Here is a 15571-nt window from a genome sequence, read left to right as displayed (position 1 = left end):
TGTCAGAGCGCCGCGATGCGGCCGGAGACATCTTTAAGAATAAAAACCCAGACATTTCTAAACCGCCACCAGTGTCGAATGTGGCTGTCTCCAACACCCTATCTACACAGTTCCAAAAACTTGAAAAATTGTATGAACGGGAACTGCGCAAATGGTGGGAGGAAACATCATTACAGGGGTACATAGAGGTACAGAGGGTGCCTCGAGGTCTTCGGATCTTTACAGTACCCGCGTATGAGAACCCAGACCCCCAGCTATTGAAAACATGGGCGTCACATATAGCCAACTCCTGCAAAGGCATGTTGGAGATCCTGATCCAATTCGCATGGAGCGACCGTGACAAGGTCGTTAAAGAGATAGAGGAGCTGGAAGAGTTGATTACACATAACGCCAACAAAGAGGAACAAGAACAACTTAGGGCCAACATGAAAAAGAGACTTCAGAAATATGAAACCAAAATTAAACTTAGAAAACAAGAAAAATTTGACCGGGATGAGTGGGACTATGCAATGGGGAGGGTCTTAACCTTCCATAAAAAATATGACCAACCACGCAAAGAAGTGGCTAGAAAAAATCTGATGCCGAAAGCCGCAACGGAGACAAGAGTTGAGACTTCGGATTCTGATCTTATTGTGAGTGAAAGTTCTGGAGACGAAACGTCTGGCCTTACAACAATGTCTGTGACATCGACAACTAAAACCCCTTTTCAACAGGAGTTCAAAGTTATACAAGAGAGCTGGCTCCGTGGCGGCAAGAACAAGCCCCCAGAAGACGCAGACAAACAAGACGGGGAGGCTGGAAAGGGAAGAGGCAGAGGACAAACAAGAACAACTACACGAGTAACCAGGAGCCAAAGGAGAGGCAGGTGGTGAATAGCCCAGACGAGCTCACCATTGTAAATCTGTCCGAAAGATCACTAACGTCAGCAGAAGAGTCCGTTTTGAAACTTGGACTCACTTTTTGTCCGAATAAAAATATGGAATATACACAGACACGTATAGATCTATATAAATTCATTCGGAAAGTCAAATTGCATAAGTTTTTTAAGACTAAACCAACTACGAAGGAATCAAAATATTTGAGAAACAAAAAAGACACTGATCTCTTATCTGTAAATGATCTTACAGCCTGTGAAGTCTTACAAAATCTTAGACAAGAGGGTGACATGGAGACAAATGCAACTAATAACACCTTAACCCAAAGATTGGATAATGTCAACATAGAGCAAGAAGCACCGAAGGGCAATTTTAAACTTGCCTCAAGATTTGTCCCCCAGACTGCGGTGGACGCCATTGACATTTTTGCAGATGTGGTTGCCAGGGACCTGGCCACCATGAGGACAGAATTCAAACCCCAAAAGAAGCACCATAACATTACCAAGGAACAACAGTTAGCGGTGAAGTGCTTGATGGAGGACAAAAAGATTGTTTGCAAACCCTCCGACAAAGGAGGTAACATAGTCATTATGTCTAGACCACAATATGTCGCAGAAGCAAAACGTCAGCTTGAGGATCAGTCGTGCTATAATGTCATTACGGAAAAGGATTATTTGACAAGCATAGAAGAATTATACCAATTGCTCAAAAAGTGGCATGACCGACAGATGATTGAGCTTGATGAATATCTCTTTTTGAAAACCATGAACCCTATTTTACCTTGTTTTTACCACCTGCCCAAGGTACACAAGAACATTTACAATCCCTCTGGAAGACCAATTATTTCCTCCATAGGAGGTCTTACAGAGAACCTCTCCAAATTCTTAGACCATTTTCTGTTTGGTTTTGTTTTGTCTCTGAAATCATACATCAGAGACTCCACAGACTTTATTGAAAAAGTGGAATCTCTCGCTTGGCAACCTTCATATGTACTAATTACTTTGGATATTACAAGTCTCTATACTTGCATAGACCATGAACAAGGACTTACCGCTGTTGAATTTTTCCTGAACAAAAGAGAATTGAGATTTGCCTTGCATAATAAGATGTTATTGGAACTTATAAGATTTTGTCTCTATAATAACATCTTTCTCTTTCAGGATACAATATACCGACAGTGCTCTGGGACGGCGATGGGCTCCTGCTTCGCCCCCAGCTATGCGAATTTATTCGTAGGCTGGTGGGAGGAGCAGGTAGCCTGGGCCCCCAGAAATGCCACTTGGAATAACAAGATAGTGGCTTGGAGCAGGTACATCGATGACCTGTTCCTAGTGTGGAATGGGTCTATAGAAGAGGCTAACGAGTATATATCAGTGCTAAATGACAATGAGTGTAACCTCAAATTCACAGGGGAAATTAACAAAGAAAAGGTTAGTTACCTGGATTTACAAGTGAGTGTAAGGAATGGTCAGATTAGCACCCAACTTTATCGTAAACCGACTGCTGGTAATAGCGTTTTATACGCTTCAAGCAGCCATTCCCGTAAACTTATCATCAATATCCCATACGGGGAATTTTTACGATTAGAACGTAATTGTACCCATAATGAAGACTTTGAACAAGCTGCCATGGACAGCATAGAGAGATTCCGCAACAGAGGATACAATTTAAACCTGCTTCAAGAAACTTTGAATAAAGTCAGAAAAATACCGCGCAGCACTCTGTTTGAAAAGAAAAAGACTATCCCTTCTAAAGAGGTTCAATTCCGCATGATCACACCGTTTGCTGCGGATTCATTTAGATTAAGATCTATCTTGTCTAAACATTGGCACATCCTTAAATCCGACCCAATTGTGGGTCCTGATATTCCTGATGTGCCTTCCATTACCTATAGGAGGGCAAGATCGCTGCGAGATGAGATGGTCCATAGTTATCTACCACCCCAGGAGAAACAATTAGGAACTCTGAAAGATGCAAAAGGTTTCTTCCCTTGTGGGAAATTTAAAGCCTGTTCGGCAAGTAAAAGAACTTTAGCATATGATGTGACAGGTTGCAAAGGTGGCAAAAAAATAACTAAATTTATGTCGTGTCACACAGATCACGCAGTCTATTGTTTGGTTTGCACTTGTCCGTTGAGGTATGTGGGCAGTACCATCAATCCTGTTAAACTCCGGGTATTGGAGCATATGCGGGCAATCAGCTATCCAGTAGCACGGCATTTTGCAATCAAACATAAGAGTGACAGAAATCTTCTAAGATATTTCTGCCTAGACCAAGTTGCTGAAAACCCGAGAGGAGGTAAATGATTACAGGCCCTAAGAAGACTAGAATCTAGATTTATCATAGATCTTGAGACCAGGGCACCCAAGGGACTGAATACAGGGGAGGAACTTGCCTCTCACTTGGGCTAAGAATATGTTGGGCTGTTATGTGATTTATGAGAAATTGTGAAAATTTGTTTGCGATAATTTTGATGAATTGACTGGGTGGAATTCTGAAGATGTATATAGTAAAAGATAGTTTTATTGTCAGGGTGGGATATGAAATTTTGTTTTTTCACTGGCTTGAGAACACAGCAACCTGATATTGGGTTGCAATTGCCGATCCACGGCAAGATTTTGCTCAGTTGAGTCTCTTTTCTAATGTTGTGATCTTCACTTTAATTGTGCATTCTTTCAAATGCCATTTTTCTCAGGCACGTGTTTTTGGACTAAAATGTCCATTTAAACGTCTGCCGATACACGGCGAGATTGTCCATTGAGTAAGCGCATAATGTATTTGCGGATGTTTTAAATATGACTAGATACATGGGAGAAGAATTTCAGTATCTCACGTTGACAATATTTATAGAATGTATGCGTTCTAAGATGGCGCGCAGTTTATATTTACATGCTTTAGTCCATTGTTTGTGTTAATATAATTCATGAACATAGATAAGGGTGTCATCTATGGCGCTCTGATGTTAACACTGACGAAGGGATTTCATTCCCGAAACGCGTCTGCTTTTTTGAATAAACCGTTCTGCTAAAATATCTGTTGCTGCCTTTGAGAGTGCTGGTTTTTTCCTGTAAACCCGGCTGGGTATCTTTGGAAAATTGGAGCCTTCATTTACTTACGCGAACACCATCGCGTTACCTAGCACCCGCCCTCAGAGTGACTCACGTACTTGGTGTTTCGGAGCTACAAAAAAAAAAAAAACACATATATATATATATACATACACACACATATATATATATATATATATATATATATATACACACACACACACACACATATTTATATACACACACACATATATACACACATACGTACATATACACACATACATACACACACACAAAACTGTTCAGGGTTCGACCACTTAAGTACTACATAACAACAAATTTCTATCATACACATATATCAATATAGTCACTGTGACCTCATTCACACGATACAACAATATAGTACCAGACCCGGTTCAACCTACAGCACCATTTCATTAATTTTTTATATAATACTACTAGGATCCTTAACTCATTACGCCCACTACCTACATTTTGTATGTTTTTACAGTAATTTTACGCCTATTCATGGACTAATAACACCACTCCTAAACGGCTGTCCATGAATGCCGACTATACTGGATAAGTCTATTTCTTGTTTCCACCAATTTCTCATGCCATCTACTCTATAAATTCTCCATTACAATTCATGTCACCCTGAATTCACTTAGATGAATCTAAAAAGCAATACAACCACTCTTACTGGAGTCACCCACCTCATCATTCCACTCCAATCTGGCCGCCAAGAGCCGTGTAAGTATGGATCACAATGAGGACTCATGTGGTCTCCTATATAATAATAAATGCTTTGTTCACTAATTAATATTAACTGCGGGACACCTATATCAGAAAACACAGATCACACCCTAAGGAAACAAACACAACTGCTTATTAGTTCATATATTTAACCTACACTGTAAATGTTTTCTTCTGGTTAATGACACCTAGTCGCCCCCTTCCAATATGGCATCCAAGACTTTGATGAGCTTTTTTTCCTTCTGACCGGCTCCATAGAAAACAAACTTTTCACATATATGGCAACTTGCACTTTATATTCACCCTTTAAATAGTAACTACAGTTACAACATGACGCTTTAATTGAGGAAGCATCCAGACCGCATCAAAAAGAGACAATGGTGACAATTCACTTTCTAATATGGATCCCCACTCAAGAATTAAGTACAGGACTACAACCGAACACATGCACTGTGAGGACTAGCAGTCCCCAAGCAGCATATGTATTATAGGAAAAATTGGATAATTGAGCTTAATTCTTTCTGTAATTTATTTTGTTAAAAAAAAAAAGAGTAAGCAAGTCTATGTATATGAATGGAGGGGAAATATTTTATGCAGACAACCCCGTGAATGCCTCAATCAGTAAATTAACTCTACACCTCAGGGTATGTAGGATTCCTAATACCAGAAGTCACATTTGGAGACTTCAGGGACCTTTTTTTCAATATGTCACTTTTTCCTGTCCAACAACATAAAAGAAAGGAACATAAATTAATTACAACCACTTAAATAGTGTGGGCAAGATGTTTTTATGTACATTTTGAATAAGTAGCCCGGTCCAAATGCGATAGCCTGTTCAAGTAACAGTAGAGAGACGGTCTTCTAACTTTACCATTGTCAAAAGCGATTGGAAGATGGAATTCAAAGTGGTATATAAATTGGAAAGGTAGGTTTATATGACACTAACATTCTGCATTACACCTTCTACAGAGCGCCCAATCCTGAGGATCAGACACCTGGTAAAACAGAGTAAGAGTCATGCATAAGATATGCGCCGATAAGTAATGCAACACAGGAGCGCCTCCTAGGTGGCCACCCTCTTTTAAATGACCACACAGGCCATGGAGGAGGGTGCTCAAGGAAGCCTGCAGAGAAAACAAGCAGCAATGAGGGAGTGGGTGGGGGCATGGAACAGGTGTCCTCTCTAAACAGCATCTGACATTTGATCTTGGTCTTTGAATGCTCAGCAAATGTGACGAGATAAGAACAAGATTTACAGTCCTACTTACAGAAACAAAGCTGAGCTCTCAGCAAGTGAAAACAGTACCAATTGTGTGAATTGCTTTTCAAGAAAGAAAAAAGTAGTTCTTAAAACAGATGCTCAAATGGTGACCAGTGGATTGATATAGTGCTTGGTTCCTGCTCTCAGGGATGGCTAAACACAGGAAGAGGCATGAAAAATGCATGCCATGGACAAATAGGAAGAAAGAATAGGAGAGCAACGATGGAGCCAGCAAATGGGAAGCCTATGGACAGACTGAGGTGCACAAAGTATATACAATATGTCTTTAAGAGAAAACACGAGCGCTGGCTAGCCGAGACCTAAAAAGAAGAGAAAGAACAACATAGAGGAATGAAGAAAGATAAGGGGGCAAGGAAGAAGTAAGGGAGAGAGCATAGAAGAAGGGAACGGAGAGGAAGAAAAAGCTCAAAGAAAGAAGGAAGTAGGAAAAAGGAAGGAAGGGGAAAGGAGAAAGAAATGAGAGGAAGAAAAGGTTCAGAGAAGTAAGGAAGGAAGAAAGAAACGAAAGAAGGAAGGAAAAAAGGGGAGAAGGAAGAAAGGAGAGAAAGAAGATTAAGAAAAGGAGAAATCAAAAAAGGAGAGAAGATGATATGAAGGAAAGAAACAAAGGAGTAAACTTGAAAATGAGAGTCCAAGGAAGGGTTCGAAAGGAGATCCAAAAATAGGAGAGAAAAGATAAAAAAGGGTGGAGAAGCAAATGGCAAGAGAGGAAGAAAGGAGGGGCTGCAAGGAAGGAGAAAGAAAGGAAAGAAAACGGAGACACCTAAAAAGAGAGAAAGAAAGATGAAGAAAAATAAAGAAAGATAGGTGAGAGAAAAATGAGAAAGAAAGATGAAGAGGATGCCAGAAAGAAAGATGAGGAAAAATACAGATGACAAGAAAAAAAGGAGAGAGAAAGAAAGGGAAAAGAAAGATGACACACAAGAGATAGATGATGAAAGGAAGACGACAAGAAAAAAGAAATAGAAGATTGAAAGAAAGAAACAGAAAAAAATGACAAAGTAAAAAGACAAAGAAAAAGACAGGTGGAGAAAGACGAAGAGAAAAAGAAAGATGAGAAAGAAAGAAGGGAATGAAGAAAGAAGAGAAAGACGAAGAAAAAGAAAACATAACTGTAGCTCGACTATGAAAAATATGTGCTTTGATGTAGTGAAATACCCCTTCAAATATTTCAGATAGAATCTAATTAAATAAAAGTTCATGAAGAAAGTATTTTTCAGGGTTAGATTTTCAAATACCGTGCTCTGATATGAGACATTTATTTATGGTCAAGCTTCTTTCCCAAAGCAGTAACCATGTTTATGCTGCTATTGTTTAAGAGTTCCTGGTAGCATGTAATCAAACTCGAGGACTGGATAAATATGCTTTGGGGAATGGCATTGCGCTTTGATGTCTTCGAGTGGAGCCGACCGTAATGAAACATTGGTTGTTGTGACTTTAGAAGAGATGGTGGGGGAAACAGACACACATGGCCCGTTCCAAATCTGCAAGTCCCTAGGTAGACGCCAAAGGTGGAGGTGAACAAAAAAAAGAGACAAGTGCTAACATGATCAGAGGCATGATATATGTAACAGCCATGCTCTGGAAAAAAGTCTAAGCGGCAGTTCTACAATTTGGAGAAGAGAGACGATGCTAGTAAATACAAACAGTTTTCAGAGGGCAACAGACACTTTAAGCACTGGGCAAGAGGGTAGTTCCACTCTCGCAGAGTGAGGCAGTAGGGCAAATGGGGAGGGTGGATTGAGATACATTGAAGAGGGATGCGGTCGACTCTACAGGGTGCACACAAACAGAAAGGCAGGTGAAGACACTATGGGGAAGGTACATCAACCTTGACCAAGGACTACATGGGACTAAGTGGACCTCCGAAGACAGGGAGTCACCATCTTATCCTAGAATGTTAACGGATTGGGGAATAGACTGGAAAAAGGGATGGTATCACGTTTCCTACCCAGGCACAACCCTGATCTGTTCCTGCTGCAAGAGACCCACCGGGTGGAGAATAATTATGGCTTCATGGGAAGAGGCCCATGCAATGTCCTGATGCACTTGGGATTCACATCAGGCTCCAAGGTAGAAGGTATACTGGCCTGTAGATCGTTCCAGCTGATAGTCAGAGAGACATGGATTGACCTAGGAAGGTGCTATGCAGTGGTGCAGGGGGAGAGGAATCCAGTGTAAATAACACTGTCAGCCTGGCATTTCCCACCTGAGTTTCAAATCACGATGCTACAAAAAGTAGACCAGCGGATGGCAAGACCTCCGGACATGGTAATAGTATTAGGGGTGATTTTAACCTCACCATGAAGTGAGCACTAGACAGAATTTTCAGAAGTAACCGGCCTACTTAGGGAGGTTCCGGGTAGTGGACACACAACTGCAGACTTCTGTCATGGCGCGGAGCTGACAGATCTGTGAAGGGATGAGCAACCCACAGATACTCCGATGCTTACGGCATTACCAGCTCAATGTGTAGACTGGACTAGTTTATTGGTTCTCCAAACACAGGAGGATGGGTTCAGGACACATGATACCTGCCTAGGGGAATCCCATACAACTCTCCCATATAGCACGCGAATAACACAGCACTCTACTCAGAGATGAGCGGATTAGAAATCAGACCCCTGGGAATTAACTGACTGGGTTACAAGAAGCTTGCCAACGGCCAAAACAGAATTATATTTCAAGAACAATGTGGAATCGTTAGGGAAAAATATAAGGCTGTAATCAGGAGCTGTTTTATATCACACATAACTAGGGAAAGAAGAGATACTTTTAACGAAGTAACAGAACTAGAAACCAGCCCGAACTGCCAAGCCAGGTCCTCCCTGGATCAGAAAAAAGCATCCTGGGACCGGTTTCAGGGCATCACTCTTCATCAGCCAGGCTAGCTTGAATCCAGTGGTGTAGTGAGCACGGGACCCACGTCTGGGCATACCCTTCCCACTTAGAGCAACATATGCAAAAGAAACAATTGATGGACGGAATGCTTGACAATGCAAACATTCACCACCAGTCACAAGGATCAGGGTTTAATCCATCATTCTTTTGCTCACCACACCACCCCAGTAGGACCCAGCCATATGCACATCAGTCTTGGCCCTGTTCCTTATGGGAGCAGTCCAGCCGAACTGCCTGTCTGGACTGTTCCCATGGGGCAAAGGGTCAAGACTGATTTGCATATGGCTGGGTCCAAACTGGGGTGGGGTAGTGGGCAAAAGAACAATGGATTTAACCCAGTTCTTTTGACTGGGGGAGAATGTTTGCATTGTCAGCATTCTGTCTATCATTTGTTTGCTGTAACAAGCTTCTTTACTTAGCACAGCCATTGCTAGTCCTTGACATCCTAGACACATTTGATAAGTATACAGAGGTGTTCATTAACTGGCATACGTTTGTGTCATTTCCAGTCACTTATTAGCCATCCCAGGCGGATTGGACATATCCCCTGCACAGGTTTCCTGAGGAATTAAGGTATCTAGAAATCTATGCAAGCATGGACCCAACTGAATTCCAACTGCATAATTTCAGAAGGATTCTGAAGGAGTATAGGCGGGATGTGGGGCACTGGAGGAAGCTCCCCATGTCACTGACAGGCAGTGCTGCCCTTTATAACAATTTCACACCCTTCCCCCACCCTAAAAATAGCACTGCAGACCCTTACCAGGAACTCGTATGAGAAAGGAACTTCCCTCCATAAACTACAATTATATTACTGGGTGACAACTACTAGTGGGGAATGAGTGGGTTTTCACCTTTCAACAAGAACCCTTGCTACTGGTGAACAGGCGCACAATAGATCTGGTAGTATATTTGTGCAAACTATGTGGTAAGGGCCGTGCAGCTCGACATCCAAACCTGACAGAACTGGTAATAAAAGTAAGGAAGAGGGCCACAATAAAATTTGTATGGGAAGAGAAGGTGACATTGGAGACTCTACTTTTGGAATATGATTACCTTAATGACCTGAAAAAACTAGAAGGAATAAAGCAAAGGGACATGCTAGGGCTACCAGAACTAGGAGACATCTGGGGAAAACAGGGACTCCTCTTTTGACAAGATGCAAAGACGGTTTAAGTTAGCAGACAATAAATACTTCCATTAGAATCTTGAGGGATGCATGGTGAAACTGCAAGAGGTGGCTGAGGAGTCACTGACTTATCAACCACTCTACATGCTGTCTCACAAAATATATTACGCATAAAAAATAAGTCAGCCATCCATGGCTGTAACAAGGGATATATAGGAGCATGAATTGAGGCTCTTATCTGGGCGGATGAAGAATGGGGAAAGAGTGGTGCCACACCATAGAATCTGCGATAAGGACCAGGTTAAGACTTGTGCAATTAAAAATACTGCACCGGGCATTATATACTAGAACCAGGCTCCTCCCTATGGGGAAGCAGACAATGACAAATGCCTGCAGATATGTGGGCAAGCTGGTACACGGTAACACACCCTGTTGGAATGCCCCAGGCTACAAACATTCGGGACATGGGTGGCCCAGCGTATCTCAACAGCCACAAAATAAAACCTGGCACTTTACTCCACCCCACATCGGTCACACTGAGAATATGGGGGAACAGACACTACTTAAATACTCTGTTGTTCTGTGATGTGGCTCTCATGGTCTCCAGGAGGAACATCGCCCGGCCATGGAGGCGATGGGAGGTCCCAGGCTTGACACTTTGTACAGCTAGAATGGACCGGTGAGCGCTCCATGTACAAACCCCATGGGTGCTCTTGGAAGTTTGACAGGATGTGGGACCTTTGGAGAGACTTTCAGGCCCCCAGTGGGGTGTGGCAGGTCCAGGGGCACAGCTGCAGTGGATCCCATCTCAGGGACCAGTTAAGAGGAAGCTTCTTCGGGTGCTCTAAAGCCTATCTTATATGTTAATACTGAACAGTAATTGTACGCTGGAATCGTGTTGAAATGGATAAGGCTGATGTAATTGTTTATGCTGTAAACAAATCACAGTTAAAAAGTTTTTAAAAAAGTCAATGGCTGTAGTTATGGTGATATCTGAAAAATGTCTTAAATGTACAGATGGAGCAGCTGCATTGCTTCCCACCCTCCAATGTTTGGCATTGTTTGGGATGCGCCTCTGCATCCTGCTGTGTTGTACAGGAGCAAATAAACACATTTAAATATATTTTTTTCAAAGTGCCAATTTGAATACACAATATAAGTGCTTAAAGTGCATGGAGAAAAAATACAGGTGAGCAGAGGTGTAATGGAAGGGTGTAGAAAAGCAATGGGTACAACTTTAGGGACTGCTAGGAAACATTGAGTAATTAATTAGAAACTAAAAGTTGAACTTCTTTGCTAAGAAGTATGGTAAATGGCCTCCAAACTGGGCTCAGTGAAACACTTACCACCCACTTTGCCACTTCTGCATTTTCCAGTTGCTTCAGTAGGGAGTAAATCTTTACATCTGCTACAGCTGAAAGAGTAGCTTGTACTAGTCGCGGAATCCAAATCTGCACATGAAAAACAGACAGGTCTTGTTCCATACTGTAGTACAAACTTACAACTAACAAGGACGTGACGTTACCATAAAATTACAGAGTTTGTTTCAATTAGGGCGGGAACAACTGTACTCTTTAAGTGCACTAATGAGCCGGAAAGCATGTCAAATGCCACCTTTTTCAAAAACGTTGTCTAAAAATATTTTTTAGGTAATTAATAATGCCTGGCCTCGCAAATAATGAATTAATTGTAAAACAATCAACTGAAGCCATTAAGAAAGCTCACTTCACAAGTGACATTAGAGTTTTACTAATTGATATGTGATGGAGGTATGCTCTAACATGGTTATAACATGCTTAGCTCTAATGTAGCTGTAAAGCTTTTAAGGGTCACCGCGTGCGATGAGTTGATTAAATGTACAGAGTAACACTAATTAGTAGATTATTAGTAGCTACTTTTTACTTATTCCCAAGCACTGAGAGAGTATAAGTAACCAGTAGCCATTGGTTTACATCTACTGATGTTAACTTGCCTTTAAAGCTTTAAATGAAAAAACACAAAGTGCACCTTGAACATACAGTGATTTACTCTCCTACCAATAACATTCAAGTTTCAGAGAGGCTTATGAATAAAAGTAATAACGGCGTACGCCTATCTCGTGCATCAACCCACTCACCAGCAGCTGGACGTTATCCTTGTTCAGTAGCTGTAGAGCTTTGTAGATGCTTGCAAAGAACAATGGGTAAGAGTAGCCTCGCAATCCTTCAATCCATTCCCAGGTTAAGTAACCATAATTAAGATTGTTAAGGAGAGACATTTCAAAGAATTAAACATGCTTAAAAAGTTCAATTTTACAGCCAATATACCCGTTTCGACTACACGCTCCATTTAGGTCCATTTTCTGCAGTACCTTGTTAAACTATTAAAAAAGCACAGTTACCTCTATGCTAATACAAATGCAGTGTTTTTCCTTGATAGGCAGAACATAGTTTCACCTTTAAGTTTTCACACTGGAGAAGAATACTGAAAATTAAAATAATGTATCTTTACTAGTCCTTCATTAAATATTCGGAACACATTATTCAAACAACAATAGCAAGGGCCTATAAAAATAAATTAAGGACGGATAAAACCCTGGCCTGGTTTGAAACAAAGTATAAATGATCAAAGCAGAAAACAAATTGTGATTCTTTCAGACTTTGATCGTTACTATAAACCAGTTCACATACTATATGTATACTGTAAAGCCTAACCCATTTATCTAGCTTCTTTCTATCACAAGTCAGATAAACATCAGATGCAAAGCGATGGAATATATCTGCAATCCGGGACCTAAAAAAATGAAGCACATTAAGAGCTCTCTCTCTTTTCTGTCTTCTAAATTGTACAACACAAGTTCCAAAACAAGAAATTAAGGTCTGGATTGTCCCCAGTGTCAGGAAAGAGTGGCTTTCACTTCCTGGCCACTTCTCAAAGCCAAAAGCTGATCAGCAGAATTACACTTCAAAACTCTTCCTGCTCTTGTATAGAGTGAAGAAAAATATCCATCACCCAATCTCTTGGATTTTAATTTGGATCTCATAATATTGTCATAATACATCGGAAACCAGTACGCAACTTAGGAATCCAAATTGATAATAATCTCTCAAAGGAAGCCCACATCAGCAAAACAGTAGGAACCTGTCATGGACTCCTCAGAACTATAAAGAACGTAGTCCCTTTATTCCCTCAACCTTATAGAAAACTGGTGATACAACCTCAATCCTAATTAGATTAGACTACTGTAACTCCCTGTCACTATGTAGTCCTGATTGCCACCTCAAACTGCTCCAGAGGATCCAGGTGTTGGCAGCTAAACTAGTGCTAAATAAGGGAGAAGGGACTCAGCCTTAGAAACACTACACAAACTACACTGGGTACCAGTAAAGGAAATGTGCATGTTAAGGCACTATGCATCACCCATAGGGCAGTAAATGGCACAGGACCTATAGCCCTCAGCAAATGACTAAATTATATAAACACTCTAGAACTTTAAGGTCCTTCCAGGATGCCCTCCTGTCTACCCTCCCCCTTAAGAAAACAAGAGTGGGAGGCAGAACCTTTCAGGTACAATGTGCATGTCTCTGGAATAAACGTCCTCTTTCCTTTAGAACCAACACAACCCTGCTGAGCAAATAGATAAATGGATGAAAAGATAACTCATTCCCAATAAATGCTTGACTTCGCTTCTCTTCTCTTCGGGGATTTACCAGCGGCAAGATGCCCGTTGGGTGATAGCCGCACTTTAAAAATTCTAAATAATTGTAAAAATGGGCATATCTATTCATGAATTAAAACGTTGCTTATGTTCTGACGTCTGATTAATGGGTAATCCGAAATTAAAGTAGGACTACTGCCTTCATCATATGACTACTCTTCCATGTCAACCCAATAAACATTGCAAATTAAATGCAAATTGGTGAATGGAATGTTAAAATATAGTCATCATCATTCCATCAAGCATTAAACAATATACCCAAAAGAGCAAAGGAAGTTTCTATAGAGAGGATGTTTAGAGCCATTATCACAAGATAAAACTGGACAAAGACATTTTGGCACACTAACAAATCTAAAGAAAATAGAAAACAGTTTTCCAAAGGACATTAGAAACTAAAACGTGAGAGAAAGGGCCTTGAGAACCAACACAACAACGTTGGATGTTAAATAATACTGAATTTGAAAAGGTAAAAATACCCATAATCGGAATCAAACAAATTACACTAGAAGCAACAAAGATAATTTACATAATAATTTGAACTCTTAGTGAAAGAAGCATGTCTAAACCAGTAATAATTTGGAGCGTATTTCCTAAAGACCACTGTGCTTCTAATTCTTTTAAAGTGACAATGCTCATTTTTGATATTTTTGTGGCCCAGCCGGCAAGTATCAAGCAGTAGGCAAGCAGAAAGTGCAAGATAACTACCTCAGGTCGTATTCACTGTACAGATACAATGTAGAGCAGGATCATAAATTCATTCAGAAGTGGAAGAACACTGGCTAACTCTTTATGACAAAAACACAGATGGTCATAATTACCACCGCAGTAATATTATAAATAGCAGAAATTTATATGGACGCATTTCGCTCTTAGGCTCTTGCATTCAAACTTCAAACCCATCTGGTTTTGATCGCTAAGCACTAGTGCCGCGGGGGGGGAGGGTCAAATAAGAGAGTCAACGAAACAGCGATCTGTTTCACCCCGCTCCCTGTCACCGCACCATCGGGAGCACCATTGCAGTTGGGCCGCCATTTAATAGGTTTTGCAACTAAGGCATATTGAGGCCTCCCTCTGTAGATGGCAACTGGAGCATACGGACCGCGCAATTTTGTGTCTGCCTCTACTACATATCAAATCTAACAGCGAAAAGTTCCGCGTTTTGAAGAATCATCTCAGAATGAAAACAGGCATTTGCAAACCAACAGAGGAATCTAGGTAAGTTATCATCTTGGACAGTGCAACTTTCCCTATCTCTGCCATGCCTTTGTATCAGTTTTAACGTTATTTTAGACAAAAGTCCTCTCTTCATTTGGCAAATATTCTTTTGCGCTTTTCCAAAGTGGAAAAAAAAAAAAACGTTTCCAAAATTTTCTAAGGGTACGAAAAACAAAAAAAATATGAAACTTTGTCAAAGTGACTGAGTTTTCGCTTTTCAGGTGGCGAAAGCCTTCCACTGGAGATAAGAGAATTATCAAAATGCAGAGTTCATGCAGAAACCCAAGACCTGGCTTTTCAATTTTTAACCAGAGTTATCTGATGGGTCCAAAAAATATGATATTGCACATAGATGTGTGACTTCGAGTTAGGAAACTTATAAGCGTTCAAACTACAAAGAGGTCAAACAATATTTTCAAATCTGATTTTGCTGCAAATTCCAAACAGGTTATTAGTATATATTTCAACATGAAGGTATTTAAGAAAGCCTTTACTGTGCTAAAATGTAATAATTCTGTGAAATACATCAAGTTGCAATGAGCTGTTTCCGCAAACATTTTCAAATAAGCCAGACAGCACAAAGAGCAAGCTGTCCGAGTGCCCCCTACTTCTCAGACATATTAAGATCTAATAATATCAACTAGGGCATAGCAAGTCGTAACTATCTTT

At 40.7% G+C, this 15571-nt stretch overlaps 1 protein-coding gene across 4 annotated transcripts in view; it reads right to left on the bottom strand.

Moving 5' to 3' along the window:
• The window catches only part of PIGB (phosphatidylinositol glycan anchor biosynthesis class B), a 166197-nt gene that overhangs the window by 128501 nt on the left and 22125 nt on the right, over positions 1-15571 (bottom strand). For all 4 annotated transcript variants that reach the window (XR_013609834.1, XM_078684865.1, XM_078684866.1 and 1 more), the window contains exons 3-4: positions 12107-12225; positions 11337-11441 (exon numbers count right to left, since the gene is read on the bottom strand). Coding sequence is in view for 3 of the 4 variants with exons in the window: in XM_078684865.1 (XP_078540991.1) it covers positions 11337-11441; positions 12107-12225 (224 nt within the window). In the remaining variant the exon portion in view is untranslated. The remainder of the gene's footprint in view (positions 1-11336; positions 11442-12106; positions 12226-15571) is intronic.

The sequence above is a fragment of the Lissotriton helveticus genome, chromosome 3_2 (genome assembly GCF_964261635.1).
Source record: "Lissotriton helveticus chromosome 3_2, aLisHel1.1, whole genome shotgun sequence".
Classification (NCBI taxonomy): domain Eukaryota; kingdom Metazoa; phylum Chordata; class Amphibia; order Caudata; family Salamandridae; genus Lissotriton; species Lissotriton helveticus.
This window is presented reverse-complemented; position numbering and strand designations above follow the sequence as displayed.